The 22,404-nt window shown below is 43.2% G+C and overlaps 1 protein-coding gene across 1 annotated transcript in view; it reads left to right on the top strand.

The window, feature by feature from the left end:
* LOC138773000 (arf-GAP with SH3 domain, ANK repeat and PH domain-containing protein 2-like) overlaps window positions 1–16,441 on the top strand; it is a 125,105-nt gene extending 108,664 nt beyond the window's left edge. Inside the window, exons 18-28 of the mRNA XM_069953859.1 lie at window positions 406–491; window positions 938–1,053; window positions 3,544–3,611; window positions 5,309–5,416; window positions 7,449–7,674; window positions 10,156–10,314; window positions 10,508–10,574; window positions 12,414–12,469; window positions 12,770–12,915; window positions 15,179–15,301; window positions 16,005–16,441. Coding sequence (XP_069809960.1) covers window positions 406–491; window positions 938–1,053; window positions 3,544–3,611; window positions 5,309–5,416; window positions 7,449–7,674; window positions 10,156–10,314; window positions 10,508–10,574; window positions 12,414–12,469; window positions 12,770–12,915; window positions 15,179–15,301; window positions 16,005–16,079 — 1,230 coding nt within the window. The 3' untranslated portion in view covers window positions 16,080–16,441. The remainder of the gene's footprint in view (window positions 1–405; window positions 492–937; window positions 1,054–3,543; window positions 3,612–5,308; window positions 5,417–7,448; window positions 7,675–10,155; window positions 10,315–10,507; window positions 10,575–12,413; window positions 12,470–12,769; window positions 12,916–15,178; window positions 15,302–16,004) is intronic.
* The last annotated feature ends 5,963 nt before the right edge of the window (window positions 16,442–22,404 follow it).

Here is a 22,404-nt window from a genome sequence, read left to right as displayed (position 1 = left end):
TCCTCAAGATTACCCAAGGAAGTCGAGCAGTTACCAGTAGGATACTTCGGCTTAGGAACTTTGTCCTACTGAGGACAAATCCCTTGACTTTTCGAAATTGTCCTGATTTTTAAGAAGGATTTCAGGCAAGGTTGACCCAAGTGACAGTTACCGCACCTTTGGACTTAGCTGTGCATCTGGACTTGAAGGCCTGGAAAAACTGTAGTTGTGTCTTACTAAAGACAAGACCTCCCACCAGGAACTAACTAACCTTTTATAGGGGTGGCTGGGTCTAACCTCTTATTGGTGGAGAAAGAGTTAGAAAAAAGGGTGAAAGGGTCTGAAGATTTTCTGAATGCAATAAATGTATTGCTACGGATGAGTATTGTTGCTTACTGGCTTCCTATGTTTTTTTTCCTTATGTAGGAGGCTGGCGAGACCATTTTGCATTTGGCAGTGTTATTGTCAGACCGAACTTCATTACATATTGTAGATTTTTTGGTACACAACAGGTAAGCAGTTGTCTATAATTTAAGAGAGTATGTTTAGTCTTAAAGGGTACTCTGTTTTGTTTTTTTTTACTCAACTGGTGTCAGAAACTTTTACAGATGTAATTGCTTACATTTAAAAATCTCAAGTCTTCCAGTACTTATCAGCTGCTGTATGTCCTGCAGCAGCAGCAAATCCCCATCGAAAACCTCTCCTGCTCTGGACAGTTCCTGACATGGCAGCAGAGAGCACTGTGTCAGCCTGGAAAGAATACACCACTTCATGCAGGACATACAGCAGCTGATAAGTACTGGAAGACTGGAGATTTTGAAAAAAAAAAGTAAATTACAAATCTGACACTAGTTGATTAAAAAAAATCCTCCAGAGTGCCCCTTTAATAGAGTGTGCATGTTTTATATGCTGTTTGTATATTTATATGAACTATTTTAATTTTTTTTTTCTTCTATAGTGGAAATCTAGTGAGGCAGACTGTCCGAGGCAACACCGCTCTTCACTACTGCAGCTTATACAACAAAACTGAGAGCATGAAACTCTTCCTGAGAGCTAAAGTCAATGTCAAGATAAGTGAGTGCCGAGTTATAACCAGTAGCAGGCCTGAATCCTCATCCTGGGTTGAGATCACTAGTGGAGCTGTGCTATAAGCATAGGGTGCCTGTTACATGATGTATCTCCCATCAGCAGTAATTTACTAGGGCCAATCAGTTGGCTGCACCTTATGCTACGTTTACATGAAACGATTATCGGGCGAATTTTCGCGATAACGAATTCGATCGATAATCGTACGTGTAAACGCGGCAAACGATCGAAAAATCATTCATTTTGATCTTTTAACATGTTCATAAATTGTCGTTCGCCGATCGCAAAAAATTCGCAGATCGTTCCATTTAAACAGTCGTCGCGCAATAGTTCGGCCGCCCGGCCCCCCGCTCATCCGCAGGCCGGCCCCACGGTCAACCGCAGCCCCCTGCGCCGCTCCGATCGTCCCACACCGCTCCGATCATCGCCGCCGCTCCGATTGCCACCCCCGCTCCGAACGCCCCCCCGCCGCTTCGATCGCCCCCACCGCTCCGATGGCCCCCCCCACCGCTGCTCCGATCGCCCCCACCGCCGCGGCCAAGAGCATACGTTACCTGGTCCGCACAGCAGGTCTTCGACATCCCTGGCTCCCCTCTTCAACGCACTGATTGGCTGAAGGGGAGCCGTTTGAAATTCCCGGCTCATCTCTTCAGTCAATCAATGCGCTGAAGAGGGGAGCCAGGGATGTCGGAAGACCTGCTGCGCGGAGCAGGTAACGTATGCTCTTGGCCGCGGCAGTGGGGGTGATCGGAGCGGCGGTGGGGTGGCGATCGGGGCGAGGGGGCGGGCCGGGCTGTGGGCGCACAATCGCAAAATGATTTTTCCGTACGATATATCATACTGTCTAAACGCTGATCGTTATAAAAAAAAATCGTTACTTCGAAATCGTTAATCGTACGTAATCGCCTCGTGTAAACTTAGCATTAGGGTCCATTTACACAGAAAGATTATCTGACAGATTATCCAAAGATTTGAAGCCGAAGCCAGGAATGGATTTGAAAAGAGGAAAAATCTCAGGCTTTCCTGTATGACCTGATCTCTGTTTGTAGTCTGTTTCTGGCTTTGGCTTCAAATCTTTGGCAGATAATCTGCTAAATAATCTTTCTGTGTAAATGGACCTACTGATGAAGAACTAAAGAATTCTCCTTTGTTGACTGATTGCCAATTATCGTCAGTGAGTGTTCCTGCCTGCCGACAATCGGCCAGTGTGAAAGGTCCTTCAGGGCCTAGCTGAATAGCCGGTCTCCACCCAATACAGAATTTTACTTACCTAGTGTCTCACTATAAAGAGGGCTCAAATACAAAGTAATGTAATGAGGCACTGTCATGAATTTTTTTTTTCCTTTTATAAATCAGCAGTTTTGCAATATACTCTACACTTTTGGTTTACATTTTAAATCAGTGTTCTACTTATGGCCACTAGATGTCTCCCTTCCTGCGCTCCCTGCTCCCTCCGTGCTGATATTTGGTCTTTTCTCTGGTCAAAAAAAAAGAGACCAAACACAGGAAGTCCCCGTCCTTTGCCGCTCACATGAGGAAAGACACCTGTCAGTCATGCATGACAATAACTTAGGCTAATTATATTATTACCTATTACTCATTCTATTATCAGCTCTGCAGCTTACCTGGAGACAATGCTCTGTGTTATGTATCAATTCAGTCAGTATAATCTCACTGTGTGGCTACAGAGGTTTTGGTGCGGTGTGACAGGAGAGCTGACCGTACAATGCGAGACCCCCCAGGATTCTCTGCTACTGAATGTGGATGTGCATCAGCTGTACACATGCACAGTGAAGACTTGTCCTGCTCAGTAATGGCTGTCAATCAATACCAAGCCTTGTCTGTGAGCACAAAGGACAGGGACTTCCTGTGTTTGGTCTCTTTTTTTTGAACAGAGAAAAGACTAAGTATCTGCACGGAGGGAGCGTGGAGCACAGTGTGACAGGAAGGGAGACACCTAGGAGAATGTTGTATAACACTGATTTACATTGCAAAACTGCTTACGGTCAAGACCCCTGTTTTTTTTTTTTTGTTTTTTTTTTTTAAATTCCAAATAAAAAAAACAGCACCTGTTATCTATCTGCCAGATATCATAGGCTCTGACAGAAGGAATAGGGATCAATGCACAAGATAAAGTGCCAATTGGGTGACTTTCAGGTCAGGACGACATTTTAGATCTTTACATTACCCGATAATTTTTTTTATTTTTTTGCTTTTATTCTTTTCTAGCCTCCTACCTCGAGGGCGATAGAATAACTGAAGTTAGATTGGATAACAATTTCCATCCCAAATACATCAGTTCCACTCAGATTACTAAGAATGAAATGGTCAGAATGTGATTTTCTCCGCTTTGATGCCTCGGATGCCAGGCAGGGCGATAGCTTGGCTCACCTCCTCGGCTCGGCTATCACCCTCTCTGCTCCTCGCTCCGTTTCATTTCTCAGGGTTTTTTTTCTGTTTTTTTTTTTCCTTTTGCAGAAAATGAAGCTGGGGAAACCGCGCTGGATATTGCCAGACGCCTCAAGCATTCTCTCTGTGAAGATTTGGTAGGAAAATTAAAATGGTCACACATATGTAACTGGTATTAATCTAGCTAGAGAGGGGTGTATGGAGCGGGGATGGCACACATTTATATTCTCTAAGATGAGAAAAATCATTGTCATCTCTTCTGATGTAGGTTTCCAGGTAGTCTAGGAATATTGTATTAAAGGGGTACTCCAATTGGATGGTGTCAGAAAGTTATACAGATTTGTAATTTACCTCCAGTCTTCCTGTACTTATCAGCTGCTGTATGTCCTGGTGTATTCTTTCCAGTCTGACACAGTTCTCTCTGCTGCCACCTCTGTCCATGTCAGGAACTGCCTAGAGCAGCAGCAAATCCCCATAGAAAATCTCTCCTGCTCTCCAGACTGGAAATAATACCACTTCCTGCAGGAAATACATCCCCTCTGTGACGCACCTCCATTAGAATAAACAGAAGACATGCCACTAAGGGGAGGGTATATCATTACCCTGGGGGGTGCTGTATTTTTTTAAAAGAACGGAGCCACCAGGATCACTGCGCCAGCGGGTTTATGTACAAAAAAAAATTAATATACCTGATGATACATTTGCTTTAACCATTTACTGTGACTTTAAAAAAAAAAACTTTTGGCATGTCTGTGATCAGCTAAGATGTCAGTCCTAAGACGTCCACTGATTGATAGATAGAGCTGGGAAAAGTGTGCGGCTGTGCGCTTCATTCCCCTCATCACCGCCTCATCCATTCTGTTGCAGAACAGGGACTGCATGGTAAATCTATGGAGATCGTTTCCGGCAATAAAACGCCCAGCCAGGCGCTTCTTTCTAGCAATTTTGGAGGGTCTCCGCGCTGATCAAAAGTAGCACTTGTAACCACTCCATTGATCCAGCCCATTACAGCTGCCTAGATTGGGTCTCAGGAGAACCTCTTCAGACATGGAGTAGGCTTGCCAGCAGCTTTTTGCTGACTGAAGTGAAAGCAGTATACAATATGGCTTCTCTGAATCAGGAGATATAGCTCGTATTTCCATCTGTCGCCTTAAGCTTTATGCACATTAAGGGCCCTATTAGATGGAGCGATAATCTGCCAAATCAGGCCAATTCTGCAGATCATCGCTCTGTGTAGTAATTTTTGGTCCTGATCTAAAATCATTGTCCGCCAACTGTGTATCGCTACGTGTAATAATGATGCGCGGCCGACAGATGATGAATCTGTAAAGAAAATGATAAAAAATACGTACCTGTCCGCACTCCCTGATGTCCAGTAGCTTCGGCCTGCTCCCTGCAGTGTATGAAGTGACAGACCGCTCAGCCAATCGCTGGTGCCGTCCCGGTGATTTTCTGCTCCACTTTATGTTCCTCAATCATAAGTAGTGACGCAGAAAACAAACTATCGTCGTTTTTAAAGATTTTCAGTCTAAGCATAACCTTTTTTATAATGGAAGTCAATGGAAACATGGATGCACACAAATGCAGCCATTTAAAACAAAAAGAATGAAAAAATCAGGACCTAAAAAACAAAAAACAAAAAAAAAAACAGCCTCAGTGTTACACTATATAGAAAACAGTATGTTTTAAAGGATATGCTTTGTTGACCTATAATGTCTGTTTAAGGGGACCCCAGTAATAAGCCCAATAGTATTGAGCTGATTTGCTTGAAGAGGCCAAATTGAAGGGTCACCCAGCTTCATGTTTTTTCCTCCATATTGTTTCCTTTCTTCAGCTTCTCCAAGCCCAGAACAATCAGTTTAACATGCGAGTCCATGTGGAGTACGAGTGGCGGCTGCGTGAGGACGACATGTATGAAAGTGATGACGATCTCGATGAGAAGGTAAGAAGCGTAAGACTCAAAGATCGTCCATCAATAACGCATTGCAGTTTAGCATTACTGGTGGTGTCTGTCACTGCTGGGTATAGGCCACACATGTTAATACCATTAGTTAGGTTCCTGATCTGAGAATGAATAAAGGCGTACCTGTTGCTTTTTTTTTTTTTCTCAAAGAAATCACCAGTGGTTGTGATCACAAGCAGATTTGCAATATACATTTTCTATGTTTTTTTTGTTTGTTTTTTTAACAGAGAAAAGACCAAATATCAGCACAGAGGGAGCATGAAGTGCAGTGTGACAGGAAGGGAGACACCTAGTGGCCATATGTATTACATGTATACCCCCGCCACCGGGACTTAGCGCATCAGGGCGTACATGTACGCCCTGCCGGGGGGCCGCGCTCTGAACTGAGCTCAGCAGCCAGGCCTTCACCCTCAATGGTAATTGTCTGGTCCAATAAAATAAAACAATACTATTCCCGCACGGTAAACAGGGTGAACAAAAAGCGGTAAAAAACGCTTTTTTTAAATGACATTTTATGTATAAAAAAAGTAATAAAAAACGATCAATACGTCCAATCTAGAAAATAATAAAAACTAGAGATCATGGTGCAAAAATTGACACCCCATACGACCCCGTAGGTGAAAAAATAAAAGCGCTATAAGAGTCGCAATGGGGCCATTTTAAATATACCTATTTGCAAAAAAAAAAGGTTTACTGCTAATAAAATTAGTAAAATGTAAGAAAACCTAGTAACCATGCATATCGCCGTGTTCAAACCGACCTACAGAATAAAGAAAAAAATGCCAGTTTTACCGTAAACATGGAAGCTCCCAAAATTTGTAGATTCTCATTTTTTGACCCAAATTCACCCCATAAATGATATTTTGGGGGTTCCGTCATTCATGTTATGGCAGATTGAAAGACGCCATTATAATGTACACCTGTTCCTGAAAAAAAAAAACGAAGCAAAACGAAAAAAAAAAAGACCTCACATGGCCCTGTAGGTGGAGAAATAAGAGTTATGGGTCTTAGAAGGCGAGGAGGAAAAAACAAAAACGCAAAAGTGACAATTGGCCCGGTCCTTAAGGGGTTAAAGGAGAAGTCTGGCGAATTTTAAAATTTGGCAGTCAGCAGGAGCAGGCAGGAATTTGATTAGGAAATAGGAACTTACCCCTCCCTATGCCTGCGGTAAGCGGCAGGACTTGCTTCGGACCCCCACCAGGCTTCGGAATCTCTGGTGCTGACACAAGGCTGATGGACGTGCTGCTCAGCCAGTCAGTGACTGGGGTGGGAAGCCATTCCATGCACTATATGTACACTTATATGTACTATGGAGGAGATTTTTCAAACATAGTGTAAAGTGAAACCAATCAGATTCCACCTTTCATTTTCCAAAGAGTCTGTGAGGAATGAAAGGTGGAATCTGATTGGTTGCTAGGGGCAACTGAGCCAGTTTCACTTTACACCATATGTGATAAATCTCCCCCTATATGTACACTTATATGCACTATGGGGGAGATTGATCAAACTGCTATAAAGTCTGGCTTAGTTGCCCCTAGCAACCAATCAGGAATGAAAGGTGGAATCTGTGGTTGCTAGGGGCAACTAAGCCAGTCCTACTTTATACCAGCTTGATAAACCTCCCCCTATATGTACACTTATATGCACTATAGGTACAGTTATATGCACTATAGGTACAGTTATATGCACTATATGTACACTTATATGGACTATATGTACACTTATATGCACTATAGGTACAGTTATATGCACTATAGGTACAGTTATATGCACTATAGGTACAGTTATATGCACTATAGGTACAGTTATATGCACTATAGGTACAGTTATATGCACTATAGGTACAGTTACATGCACTATAGGTACAGTTACATGCACTATAGGTACAGTTATATGGACTATATGTACACTTATATGCACTGTATATACACTTTTTTGCACTATATGTACACTTATATACACCTAAATGGACTATATGTACACTTATGAAGCATTTTTATCCCCTTTTTAGCTGGGCCCTGTTAAGAAGGAGCGGTCTCTGCGGCCATACAGCTGCTTCCAGTCGCCCAGCGCACAGTTCTCAGAGAGGGGACCCTCCTTGGCGTTTTTAAGGCGAGCATCTCAGGTGTCTCAGGATTCCCGCTATGATGTAGGTGTGGGACAAAGTGGCATGGAAACTCCCCCGACACCAACCGCTCCCTTCACTCCTCCACTGCCTCCCCGCAATCCCATTAGAGGTATGTACACCTCTAATGACCGCATGTATAGATAGGTAGGTATGAAGGCTATGGATGGCTGAGCAGCTCTGCATGCATGCTGTTACTATGAAGAAGGGTTCCCCCTTATAGTGCAACTTTATCACTCTCAGTGCAGTTGACTGTATGAAATTTTTTTGAATTATAACAGATATAAAAGGATATGTTTAGTGGTGGTTAGACCGGAGTGCAAAGTCTAAGGGTCCCTATATCTTTTCCCTTAGTCTTCAAGGAGTTACGGACTTTTGTTACAGATTGTGGTCTCCAGAATACTCAGGGATTGGCAGCATAGACAAGATGGGGGCATAGTCGGGAAAAGAGCCAAGAGTCAGAATCGGGAATGAAACAATAGCTACCAGATGGGCAATCCAAGGCCTTTAGGCAGAGGCATATAGAGGAACAAGACTAAAGGTGCCTATAGACCTTTAAAGGGGTACTCCGATGAAAATCTTTTCCTTTCAAATCAAATGGTGTCAGAAAGTTACACAGATTTGTAATTTTACTTCTATTTAAAAATGTCCAGTCTTCCAGTACTTATCAGCTGCTGTATGTCCTGCAGAAAGTGGTGTATTCTTTCCAGTCTGACACAGCGCTCTCTGCTGCCATCTCTGTCCAAGACAGGAACTGTCCAGAGCAAAGTTTTTCTATGGGGATTTGCTGCTGCTCTGGACACTTCCTGTCATGGACAGAGGTGGCAGCAGAAAACACTGTGTCAGACTGGAAATATTCTTTCCACTTCCTGCAGGACATACAGCAGCTGATTAGAAGACTTCATGGGAAGACTTCAGATTTTTAAATAGAAATAAATTACAAATCTATATAACTTTCTAAAACTAGTTGATTTGAAAGAAAAAGAAGTACCCCTTTAATAGCAGCCACAGTGATCTCTCCTGTCCTCCCCATACAAACAAACGTTCAACGTTGGGCAATGAAATTTAATCATGGCTGACCCCTATCTCCACCAACATAATCTGTCGTTGAGTCTCAGGAGGCCCCCACACCCCTCATACTGATGACTGAAGCTGTTGAGGACCTTTTAGGTGAGGATCAGGGTCAATCAGGAGTCAAATCAGTAACCATAGCTCAAGGAAGAAGCACTAGAACAGGAAAGAACTACAACCTCAGGCAACAATGCTGTGTTATTATTAGAGTTGAGGGAACCTCAAGCACGTTTAGGTCTGTCCGGACCCAAGTGTTCTGCATCTGATTGCCGGTGGATGCAGTCCTAAGGAGTCCTGGAAGTCGTAGATACAGTCATAGGCCATAGGCTGTAGCCATGTTTTCCAGGACTCCCTAGGGCTGCATCCAACTTCTTCAGCCACAGATGTTCAAATCCCAGGATAAACCCGAGCATGCTCAAGGTTCGCTCGTCTCTTGATATTATCCCTCTGCAGTATACGGAGTAGCGGCTGCCACTCTTGCCCAAATGTGGCACTGGAAATGGATGAGGTGAATAACAGATAACCAGGGTGTCTGATAAAGAAAACAATTGTAACCAGCAAACTACGGCCATTCTCTCTGGGTGTGCCCAGCACTATATGGACCTGGCCTCCAAGCAAGTGCCTACATAGCACATAGGCAGGCTATGCATTGCTATGGGGCTCATGGCGAGAAAGGCCTACTCCTAGGTGTTGTCAGTTCTGATTTTTTTTTTTGTTCAGGAAAATTGGCCCAATGGTCGTGAAATGGGAGGAGGAGACAAACACCAAGCACTATTATGGAGTTTGACTCTTGTTTATAGTCCTCCTCTTGTATATGTCACTGGCTTAAAGGGATTGTCCAGCGAAAAATCTTTTTCTTTCAAATCAACTGATATCAGAAAGTTATATAGATTTGTAATTTACTTCTATTAAAAAAAATCTCAGATCTTCCCATATTATTAGCTGCTGTATGTCCTGCAGGAAATGTTGTTTTAATTTCAGTCTGACACAGTGCCCTCTGCTGACCTCTCTGGCCTGTCTCGGTTTTCTTTGAATCCCCATAGAAAACCTTTCCTGCTCTGGACAGTTCCTGTGTCGGCCAGAGATGTCAGTAGAGAGCACCTTCTCAGACTGAAAATAAAAAAAAAAAAATCCTGCAGGACGTACAGTAGCTAATAAGTATGGGAAGACCTGAGATTTTTTAATAGAAGTAAATTACAAATCTATATAACTTTCTGATATCAGTTGATTTGAAAGAAAAAGATATTTGCTGGACAACCCCTTTTAAAGCAAGTAAATTGTTATAAATGGAGTTAAATATACTCCTTAGAGCTGGGATGGGGAAGCTTCACCCCTCCAGCTGTTGCAAAACTACAATGCCCATCATGCCTGGGTATGATGGGCATTGTAGTTTTGCACCAGCTGGAGGGCCGAAGCTTCCCCATCCCTGCTTTAGAGTAATCCACCATGTTTGTCATTGTTAAATTAGAGAGTATTGTATACGAACACAAATTCAATGCATTCCTATTGTTTTTTTTCTCAGCACCCAACGTACCGCCACCTCCTCCCCCCGCCAGTCCCTCACCTGTCCCCAAAAAGCTGCCTGCTACACCTCCATTGACTACAAAGCACAAGAGGGCACTTTCAGAGCCTGCACCCGTCATACCCCACAGCCCCTCCAGTCAGAGCAGCCATCACTTTGGTAAGGGGAGTTAGGCTGTTGAGTCTATAATACTGGAACACTATGATATTTGGATGCATTCGGATACATGGGAGCATGCTCACGTTGCGCTCATCTCTAGTGGTCTTCATGCTCATGTACGCTATAACCACCCAGAAACGCATGTGTAGTGTTCTCCAAGGTAGAATAGTCTAATATTGTCTTCATATTCCAGATTATGGCTCGTGTTGCACTTCTCCCTCCAAGTTTCTCCAGTCAGAAGTTGTATCTAGGAGACCAAGGTGAATAACTGTTCTGTATCATAATATATGCATTATGGGTTGGTTTATTGTTCTATGAGCTTAAAGGAGAAGTCCGTCAAAATTTTTATTAAAGTATTGTATTGCCCCCCAAAAATTATACAAATCACCAATATACACTTATTACGGGAAATGCTTGTAAAGGGCTTTTTTTCCCTGCACTTACTACTGCATCAAGGCTTCACTTCCTGGATAACATGGTGATGTCATTTCCTGGATAACATGGTGTTGTCACTTCCTGGATAACATAGTGATGTCACGAACCGACTCCCAGAGCTGTGCGGGCTGTGGCTGCTGGAGAGGATGATGGCAGGGGGATGCTCAGTGTCCCTCCAGTGCCCTGTGTCCCTCAGTGTCCGCCTGCCATCATCCTCTCCTGCAGCCACAGCCCGCACAGCTCTGGGAGTCGGGGCGTGACATCACCATTTTTTCCAGGAAGTGACATCACCATGTTATCCAGGAAGTGACATCACCATGTTATCCAGGAAGTGAAGCCTTGATGCAGTAGTAAGTGCAGGGAAAAAAGCACTTTATAAGCATTTCCTATAATAAGTGTATATTGGTGATTTGTATAACTTTTGGGGAGGCAATACAATACTTTAATAAAAATGTTAGTACAAGGGATTTTGAGTATTTCTATAATAGGTTATATTAGGCAAAAGAAGCCTCTTTCTGTACTCAAAAAGCTGTTTTCCAGCCTCTCCACCCCCTCACTTCCTATCTGTGCATTATCAAAGTGAAGACAGGTTTGCTGAGTCCATTATAACTGATAAAGGGGGAAGGGGTCGAGGGGGATGAGTTAGCAGGGAGAGCAGAGAAGCAGCTGTACAGTTTGGAGACTGTCTGAGCACATAAAACGCTGGATTCACAGGTCAGAAAGGTCAGTGCTCATCTGGGAGCTTAGTGAGAAAAGATTGCAAGATGTAGTGTTTTGCAGGGCTGCCTTTAACCTCTCTGTGCTCACTCATCCCCCTCAACCCCTCCCCCCTTTATAGACCATAATGGACAGAGAAAAGCTGCTTCTTCTGAAGTCAGGGGGTAGGCTGCAAAACAGCATTTTGAGTACAGAAAGAGTTTTTTTTGCTTAATAAAATCTATAATAGAGTTTCTTAAAATCGTTTGTACTATTGATACTGATTTCTGAAAAGTGACATTTAAATGACTCTTTAACCGTAGTTAAAGGGGTTATCCAGCGCTACAAAAACATGGCCATTTTCTTCCACAGACAGCCCCACTCTTGTCTCCAGCTTGGGCGGGGTTTTGCTGCTCAGTTCCATTGAGGTGAATGGAGCTTAATTGCAAACCGCACCTGAACTGGAGACAAGAGTTGTGTTCTCTCTGAAAGAAAGTGGCCATGTTTTTGTAGCGCTGGATAACCCCTTTAATTTTTGTTTTTGTGCTTTTATTTAACCCTCCTCTTGTTTCAACAGCCAAATGGCTTTCATTTTTTCACCTAAAGACCCATATAAGGACTTCATTTTCTTAATTTTACCATAAAATATATGCTGCAAAACCGAAAAAAAAAATATTTGCACAGTTACATTTTTTTACACTTATTTGTAGTGTGTATGATTTTTCATAAAGATCAATGCAGTACATAGGTACTGCATTGATCGATCTTATCTACACTCCATTGCTATAGGCTGCTGAAGATGGCCTGAAGCAATTAGTTAGACCCCATAATCTAGCGTTTTTTACCTATCCAGGTATCTGTAATAACTTTTATGAGTCCATTCACACATACAGAATAGCACATATACATAATCTCTTTAGCATTTAGTAGGCCTATATTGTGATATTGTTTGTCTTTGTACCCTACAGCATCGGATCTCCAAAACTTGGCAGTCTTCATGAAGTGCCAGAAATCCCACCAAAAGGTACATGTTATCTTTATAGCGTATGTTTTATCCAGATACGTAGCGCCAGGGAGCTGGGGGATTGAACACCGGGTGACTGTGCATTGCCAGGAAAGTATGTGTACGGGGGGGGGGGGGGGGTTCTCTTATGGCTGTTAGTGCATTAGTAGGGTGGTCTGCCATTATGGTGGCTATGCCCCTGGTGTCATCTTATTCTACTAATCACATGAAAATTCTATATCATGAAATGCCTTCCTCAGATATACTTCATATGCTTTGTTCAATATGTTCTAGCCCAATGTCTCGCTTTCTCTTTTTTAGTTGATTACAGAACAGAAGGATATTCAAAACCAGGAAACCAAAGATCAACTCAGAGTAATATGTCTCCAGGATCATCTGTGCAAGAGCTCTACCATGTCCCAACCAGCCAGGAGCCCCCTCTTCCCATGCCGCGAAGGATGAGCCTGGTGAGCGTCTCTGGTTAAGCTGCTTTATATTTATGCGTTAGGAGTGGTCAGGTATTGAAGGCCCAAGACGCCTCAATAAATTTGCATTGGGAGTCCAGGTCATGTGATACAGTGGAAAGAGAATGCGCCAAGTTAGGACTTCTCCTGTTTTGTTTTCAGGATCGGACCAATAAAACTGTTGTATCAGAAGTTTTTATTAATGATGGGTTAGTGGTAACCTCTTAAAGGAGAAGTCCGGCGAGAATTTTAATTAAAGTATTGTATTACCCCCCAAAAGTTATACAAATCACCAATATACACGTAATACGGGAAATGCTTATAAAGTGTTTTTTTCCCTGCACTTACTGCTGCATCAAGGCTTCACTTACTGGATAACATGGTGATGTCACTTCCTGGGTAACATGGTGATGTCACTTCCTGGATAACATGGTGATGTCACGCTCCGACTCCTAGAGCTGTGCAGGCTGTGGCTGCTGGAGAGGATGATGGCAGGGGGATGCTCAGTGTCCCTCCAGTGCCCTGTGTCCCTCTGCCATCATCCTCTCCAGCAGCCACAGCCCGCACAGCTCTGGGAGTCGGGTCGTGACATCACCATGTTATCCAGGAAGTGACATCACCATGTTATCCAGGAAGTGACATCACCATGTTATCCAGGAAGTGACATCACCATGTTATCCAGGAAGTGACATCACCATGCTATCCAGGAAGTGACATCACCATGGTATCCAGGAAGTGACATCACCATGGTATCCAGGAAGTGACATCACCATGCTATCCAGGAAGTGAAGTCTTGATGCAGTAGTAAGTGCAGGGAAAAAAAGCCCTTTATAAGCATTTCCCGTAATAAGTGTATATTGGGGATTTGTATAACTTTTGGGGCAATACAATACTTTAATAAAAATTCTCGCAGGACTTCTCCTCAAAATGTAGCAACTCAAAACCGTGTCTGTTTTTTTTTTTTTTTAAGTTTTAATTTGTTAAAGTTACAGTAGTAAAAAAAAAAGAGCAAAAAGTATATAATTTTGTTATAACTGTAATTGTACTGATCTACAGAATAAAGATAACATATCAGTTTTATTGCAAAGTTAACAATGTTGGAGCAGAATCCCTAAAGGAGAAGTCCGGCGGATTATAAAATCCAGCAGCCGGCAGGGAGGAAATTGATTACAAGTACTAACTTATGGCTGTAAGCGGCAGGACCGGACACGGGACCCCCGCCAGGCTCCGGGACCTCTAGAACTGACACTTCATGGCCCGGTTGATGGACTGGCCGCTCAGCCAATCAGTGGCTGGTGCGGGATGCTGCTCTACTCACTGGTTGGCTGAGTAGCCAGTCCATCCGCCAGGACGGGCATTTTCCCATTATCACAACTTGGGGGAAATGCCTTCCGGCGTAGGTCCAGCGGGCACGGGGAGAGGTAAGTTACTACTTGTAATCAATTTCACCCCTGCCGCCTGCAGGGTTTTATAATCCACCGGATTTCTTTAATAGTTGCAGAACTGCAGTTTTTTCCCAATTTCGACCAAGAAATATATCTTTAAAAAGGCCTATTGGCCCTAATATGGCTCATTATATGGAAAAATTAAAGGGTTATAACTCTTCAAATGTGAGGAGTTAAAAACTTGCCAAAAATCCTGTACGGGGGAAGGGGTAAAGATTTAGGTAAAGATCTGGAAACTTAGATATGTAAGCCTGTGCAGTGTCTTATAATTTAAAGGGAAACTGTCCTCACTTTCATGCTGTCTGAACCACAAGTTATTGGGCGGTCTCCAGTGGTTTATTCTTACCTTGATTGATTGAGCTCTTCCTGTTTTGGTATAGGGAGATATCAGTCATGGCTGGTGGGGCACGGAGAAGGTGCCAGGCAGGATGAGACTGATGGGTTCCCTTTAAATGGATCCTTGTTAGAGATGAGTGAACCTGGAGCATGCTCGAGTCGATCCGAACCCAAAAATGCGTTCGGCATTTGATTAGTGGTGGCTGCTGAAGTTGGATAAAGCCCTAAGGCTATGTGGAAAACATGGATATAGTCATTGGCTGTATCCATGTTTTCCAGACAACCTTAGAGCTTTATCCAACTTCAGCAGCCCCAGCTAATCATATGCCGAACGTTCGGGTTCGGATCGACTCAAACCCGAACCCGGTTCGCTCATCTCTAATCCCTGTCAATAAATATTTACCTAAATTCAGTCTTTTCCTTCTTGATATGAGCTCATCCTTGAACGGCCTAATCCTCTGTACTGTTTCTCTCTTTTTTTTAAGAGCAAGCCAAAGCTCCGTCGGGTGAAGGCCCTCTTTGACTGCACTGCAGATAGAGAAGATGAGCTGACGTTTAGTATAGGAGAAATTATTGTAGTCACCGAAGAGGAGGATCAGAACTGGTGGGTGAGTATCTAATCACTTACCAAGTCTTCATTGGGGTTTGTGCGCAGCAACCCCCCCCCCCCCACTGATTGTTGGAATATTGGGTGATTTTACAGTGTAGTTATTTTTATTCGGTACAACAAAGTTTGTAGATAAAGGGTGGTACTAACTACAATTAGTTACGAAGGTAGTAAAGGGGTACTCCGATGAAAATCTTATCCTTTAAAATAACTGGTGGCAGAAAGTTAAACAGATTTGTAATTTAGCTCTATTTAAAAATCTCCAGTCTTCCAGTACTTATCAGCTGCTGTATGCCCTGCAGGAAGTGGTGTATCCTTTCCAGTCTGACACTGTGCTCTCTGCTGCCACCTCTGTCCATGTCAGGAACTGTCCAGAGCAGGAGAGGTTTTCTATGGGGATTTGCTACTGCTCTGGATAGTTCCTGACATGGACAGAGGTGGCAGCAGAGAGCACTGTGTCAGACTGGAAAGAATACACCACATACAGCAGCTGATAAGTACTGGATGACTTTAGATTTTTAAATACAAATCTATGAAACTTTCTGACTTCAGTTGATTTGAAAGAAGAAGTAATTCGCCGGAGTACCCCTTAATAAAAGGGGATAGCAAGAACTCATTGGAATTAGCCTAGAACAGCTGTCAATAATTCCCTACCAAATTTGCTTTGCGTCACAATTTAACACTCGCTTCTCATTCTTTCCTAGAGCGGCTACATTGATGGACAGCTACACAGAAGAGGTGTTTTCCCAGCATCCTTTGTGCATATCTTGACTGACTAAAAAAAAAAAAAGAAGAAGAAAAAAGCACAATCCCGAGGGCATTACATGTACAGAAGAACCAGGAAGGGGAAGGAATTCTGTTGTATATATAATATTGAGACGCCCATATGTCTCTATACGGACTGGTGGGAAGCTGAGAACGCGGCGAATGTTTGGGAACAAATTCAACCGCATAGGTCAATGGATTCTGGTCTATGGATTTCCAATAAAATGGAACGGCACCATCATTGCCAAATCTGTGACTCTCTGTGTAAGTGAGAGATGAAGGGGTTAAATAGACATGCATATTATGCTTGTGCTGTGCCTTGTAATGCAGATAGCTTTGTGTCATTTTTATAACATATTCTTATTGTGTCTGCTTAGCCGCTACTACTACTACTATCTATATATTCCACGCTGTGGTGGGGCGGTTGTGGCTCCGATAGGGGAAAGCCCATAGGTCATAGTCATCAGACAGACACACTGAGGACCAGACCCCATTTCCAGCTTATACAGCCGGCACCCTTCATGTCGTTGCCTCAGCTTTGTCTATACAAGGTCTTTTATATATATATATATATATATATATATATATATATATATATATATATATATATATATATATATATATATATATATATATATATAAAATCTCTATCTATCTGTGTGTGTGTTCAGTACAATGGTGGCAGGAACCACCTCTTTTTTTTTTTTTTTTTCCATCATGTATATGAAGCATATATGATTCCATAATTTAAGCCTTTTATATATTTCTAGTGGTTAAAAGCTCAATCGTAGTATTAAAGGAGAAGTCCGGCCATTTTTAAAGTCGGCAGAGGCAGGGGGGAAATTTGATAATAAGTCCTAACCAATCTTACCTCTCCCCGTGCCTGCGGTGGGACCGGCCTCAGGACCCAGACCGGGATCTCCGGCTCTGCACAAGTCCAGACCCGGCTGATAGAATGGCCGCTCAGCCAGTCAGTGACCGGGACGGGGCGCCACTCCAGTGACTGATTGGCTGAGTGGCAGGGGTCCTGAGGCCGGTCCTACCGCTCAACACAGGAATGGGGAGAGGTAAGTTCGTACTTGCTATTCAATTCCCCTTTTCTGCTGTATTTTAAAAATGTACAGACTTTTCCTTTAAGTGGAGATGCCAAACTGTTTGTGTTCAGCACTGGTCTCCGAATCTAAATGTTTGGCATTTGACTCCCCAGTGATTGGAGAAGTTGCATGCAGCCCTAGGGAGTCCTGGAAATCATGGATACAGTCATAGGCCATAAGTTGTATCCATGTGTTCCTGGCAGCCCTAGGGCAACATCCAACTTCTCCAGCCACCAGGAGTCAAATGCCGAACGTTCAGGTCTGAAAACCAGTTCCGAACCCAAACAGGCCATTATTACACAGATAGACACGCTGACACATCCCCAACATCAGGTAATAGTTATGGGATTTACTCCCCATGGACAGCTCTCTTACATTTAAGCCATACGTCTACATTCACAGTGTCCCATCAGGAAGCCGCTTTCCCCAGTCTGGTGAAAAGGAGTAGGGGGGGGGGGACACCTAATAATCATTGATAAGGGCTCTTATAGCATAATCTTTTTTTTTTTTTTTTTCCTTCCAAAAGGCCATCAGAGTTTTATAGATGTTGGCTGTGCCTTGCATCTGTGTGGGGGGGGGGGGGGGGATGAAAAAAAAATACTCCTACTTTTGCACCTCGTCTGACAAGGTGGTGTGTCGTGCCAAAAAGTAAGCATGGCTTAAATCCTTAAAGGGATACTACAGAGGGGAAAAAAAATTCAAATCAACTGGTATCAGAAAGGTATACAGGTTTTCTATGCGCTGGACAGTTCCTGACATGGACAGAGTTGGCAGCAGAGAGTACTGTGTCAGACTGGAAATAGTACACCACTTCCTGCAGGACATACAGCAGCTGATAAGTACAAGAAGACTGGAGATTTTTTAATAGAAGTGATTTACAAAGATGTATAACTTACTGACACCAGTTGATTTAAAAAAAATAAATAAATCAGCCAGCTAATAGTGCGAGCCAAGACAGTCTAGATGTGCTGGATTTTTAAACTGAGCCACTGGGATGTTTCTAGACTGTCTAGTCTAAATCTAAACTGTGTCGTACACTCCCTCAGCCGTGCTCTAGAGATAATCCAGAAGGTCCTTAAAAGCTCCGGACAAGAGGAGGTGATTTTCTAGCAGTTAATGGGGGTGCCAGTGACTGTAAATCCAACCTAAATTAAGTTTTTACTTGTTTTTTTTTATTATTGTTTTTGTATATACCTGTATTATATTTAGTAAATAAAGTGTAAAAAAACAAACAAACCTGAGCCTAACCTGAAAAAGGGGCGGGGTTTATCATAAAAGGGGTGGGATATGGACAGAAAGGGGGCGTGCACAAAACAATTGCCAACATTCTGACCTAGAGTATGGCAAGATAGGATTTGTCTAGGCTTAAAACACAAGTACAAACAGTCTAGAGAGGTGGCCGATTCATCAGTCGCTGACCCACTCTGGTCTATGGGAGGACGTGCCCAGCATTAGAATGAAGTAACATTTAGAGACTCCAGCATGCTTGAATCCAATTGTTCGGCATTTTAATACTGGTGGATGCAGCTCTATGGAAAACATGGATACAGCCATAGGCCATAGACTGTATCCACCAAGACTCCCTAGGATGGCATCCAACTTCTTCAGCCACCGGTAATCAAATGCCGGACAATTGAATTCGAGCATGCTCCAGTTGCGTTAGTTAATCTCATCCAGGGTTAGTATGGTGATGTGTTATTTTCAGGCAAAACCAGAGAGGGATCCAAAATAAGAGGATTATTAGAAGATTTCGTTTGGTTTTGGCTAGATAGAACAACTAAAAAAATAAAAATCACCATCATCAAGTCTATAAACATCACCATAAATGACAATCACAAGTAAGTTCTATTTCAGGGGTAGGGGACCTTGGCTCTCCAGCTGTTGCAAAACTACAACTCCCATCATGCCTGGACAGCCAAAGCTTTAGCTTTGGCTGTCCAGGCATGATGGGAGTTGTAGTTTTGCAACAGCTGGAGAGCCAAGGTTCCCTACCCCTGTACTATTCGATAAACCATCTTATATCAGTAGTGGTGCGACCATCTTTTTATACTTATATTTGAATACCTGTGGTCTTACATGACTCCAGCCCCTTCATCATCCACGAACCCCCCAAAAAACAGTCCGGCCTGAAGATCAGGGTTGTTCATTGGTTTCTATCCCTAATAAAGTCCTTTCCCTTTAAGTAGTTATGCTGACTCCTTGCTGGGTGTAAGTTGCAGTGCTTACTGTAAATCCCACATCAAGTAAATTGGTAGTAAGTATTGTTGGACAAAGATGCCGAACTATATATTATTTAAACTGTATACATTACCTCGCCACGGTCCCAGTGTTCTTCTTTCCTCTGCTCGCTTCCCGGAGCCACCGTTGTAGTTTCAGACCGGTCTCTGAACTGACAGGCCGCTCAGCCAATCACTGGCCAAGACAGGACGGCTGTGGCCTGTGATTGGCTGAGCAGCCTGTCAGTTTAGAGACCTGCTCTGAAGCTACAGCGGCGGCTCCAGGAAGCGAGCAGAGGAAAGAAGAACACTGGGACCGTGGGGAGGTAATGTATACAGTTTATTCTTTTCTTTTACACAGTCATAAGCCATCGACTATTACAGGTGTTTGTGGCCAATGAATTTAGGTCAGGACCAAAAGACACGATCAGCCAATGATCGCTGGACAATTATCCCGCCATGTAATAGGGCCCTTAGGGTTCATTTACACAGAAAGATTATCTGACAGTTATCTGCCAAAGATTTGAAGCCAAAGCCAGGAACAGACTATAAACAGAGATCAGGTCATAAAGGAAATCCTAAGATTTCTCCTCTTTCAAATCCATTTCTGGCTTTGGCTTCAAATCTTTGGCAGATAATCTTTCTGTGTAATAGGGCCCTTAGTGAGTCTCCCGGTCCATAGCAATAATGGGGAGGGGGTTTACACATTTATTACCCAAAGCATTTACAATAATTCCCAATAAACCAATGTTAATATTTCATTCTATTTATTTTTGGGGACCACTACATCTCACAAATAGTTATTCTCATCATTTGTCTGTCACATTTATGGCCTTCTACTACTATTTCTATGGGGTTGAGCACTTACCAACTATTCTTCTAATATAATCCTCAATGGGTTTGGCAATACGGAGGGTTAATGGATTTTGTTAAAGATGAGCCCAGCTGGAGCATGCTTGAGTCCGATCGTACACAATTCGACTGAAGAAGTTGGATGCCGCCCCGGGGAGTCCTGGTGGATACATCCTATGGCCTATGTCTGTATCCATGTATTCCAGGGCTGCATCCAACTTCTTCCGCCACCAGCATGATCGGACTCCAGCCTGCTCCAGTTGCGCTCATCTCTAGTGAATAATGTAGCTGATGATTGAAAGCATAAATGGCGGATTTCATGACGGCCTACATAGACAGAGTCACGGTGTACTACATGTAAGGAAAAGAAGAAGAAATAAAGTGATTTCCCTCCATCCAGCCTACCTATGTTTCCAGGTTGTGTTTGTGCGTGTGATGTCTCTATGAAGATATAAGACGGAGTTGTATGAAAATATAATGACCCTGTAATAATTCCCTTCTGTGTCCAATCTAGCCGCTGTAAATAACCCTGTGCAGATAGATCAGGTTATATATGTAATATATACATATCTCTATTTATGCAAAAATGTTTATCTTGCCAAGAAAAAATAAATCAATAAACTACTGATTGTATCAATGAATTTGTGCGCTCCATCTGACTGCTAGTAGGTCACGTCTCTGAGGTCAATTGATAGGAAGAGAATGGTCTGTAAAATAGATCTGTATACAATTGATTTAAGGTGTAAGCCTCCTTAGGCTGGGTTCACACTGCGTTTTTGCAGTGCGGTTCTTTCATCAGTTTTATGCTAAAAAATGGACACATTTGTGTACATCTGTTTTGATCCATTTTTTCATTGACTTTAATTATAAAAAAAAACAGATCAAAACTCATTTTTTTTTTTTTAGCTTACACAAAAGGCGGTCGACCTCTGTTTTGTGTATGCTAAAAAAAAACTGATGCGATTTGAGCTGTTATTTTTTATTTATTTTTTTTATAATGGAAGTCAATAGAAAAACAGTTTAGGGTACAAACACACTGGGTGAATCCGCAGCATATTTCTTGCTGCATATTCGCAGGGGAGACCTGCTGCGGATCCCTGCCCTGGGATGGACATCCCACTGTGAGATTGTCAGCAGCCCGCCCTGTTAACCCCCCCGCCGCCAGAGCGTATACATCACCTTCTCCTCGCTCTGGCTTGCTTTGAGGGTTCCCAGCACGTCCCATCAGTGCGCTGCCCCGCCGCAGCGCACTGATTGGCTGAGTGGGACGTGAAGACGCCGGGAGCCCCAAAGTAAGCTGGAGACGATGTATACATGGTTAATGGGGCGGGCTGCCGACAAACTCACTGCGGGATGTCCATCCTGCTGCGAGTTTGTCTGCCATTGAGTGCACAGGGCAGGGATCCACAACAGGTCTCCCTGCGGATTCTCCCAGTGTGTTTGTACCCTTAAAATGGATGCACATAAATGCGTCCATTTTTTGTCTGTTTTGCATACTTTTTTTTTTTTTTTTTTGCATAAAACGGATGATGAAAAGGGAGTGCACTAACACAGTGTGAACCCAGCCTAAGACAGCTTTCACATACGCATCCATTTTATGAATGTGGGTCCCAGCCTCACCACATCCGAGTGCACATGGAGTCAAACTGTAAAACATACAGATATGCTGTTTTGTTTTTTTTTGGGCATGAAAAATTTGCAAATTTTTAAACAAGCTCATGGTTTCTACAAAAATTTGCCATTACTACGCCAGCTGTGCCACTTTTCACAAAGATCCCCGACTGCGGACGGCAACAAGATAATAAGGAAAGCAGCCACTATTGTGATTGGACCCGCTCCTCTGACATCCAGACCACACAGATCACAGACTGGTAAGGAAGGAATAGGAGCGAGGAAGGAACTAACCGTCTGCAGCTCAGAATCCAACCCAGCAAAGAATGGAATAAAGCAATGTGCAGACCAGTGCAAGACAAAGTATAATAAATGTACAAAATCACTGTCAGTAGCCCATCCTCTACCATATCTAATGGACAGAGGCGGATGCTGAACCCCACATGGGCACGGATGTTACACCAGAATATCTATACATTGGTCTAAAGTTCCATTCCTCCCCTCTCCTTCTCTCACCCTCATCCTATCCCTGACCCTGTTCGGGCTCAGCATCCAGCTGACTGTCA

This window comes from Dendropsophus ebraccatus, chromosome 14 (genome assembly GCF_027789765.1).
Source record: "Dendropsophus ebraccatus isolate aDenEbr1 chromosome 14, aDenEbr1.pat, whole genome shotgun sequence".
In the NCBI taxonomy this organism is placed as follows: domain Eukaryota; kingdom Metazoa; phylum Chordata; class Amphibia; order Anura; family Hylidae; genus Dendropsophus; species Dendropsophus ebraccatus.
This window is presented reverse-complemented; position numbering and strand designations above follow the sequence as displayed.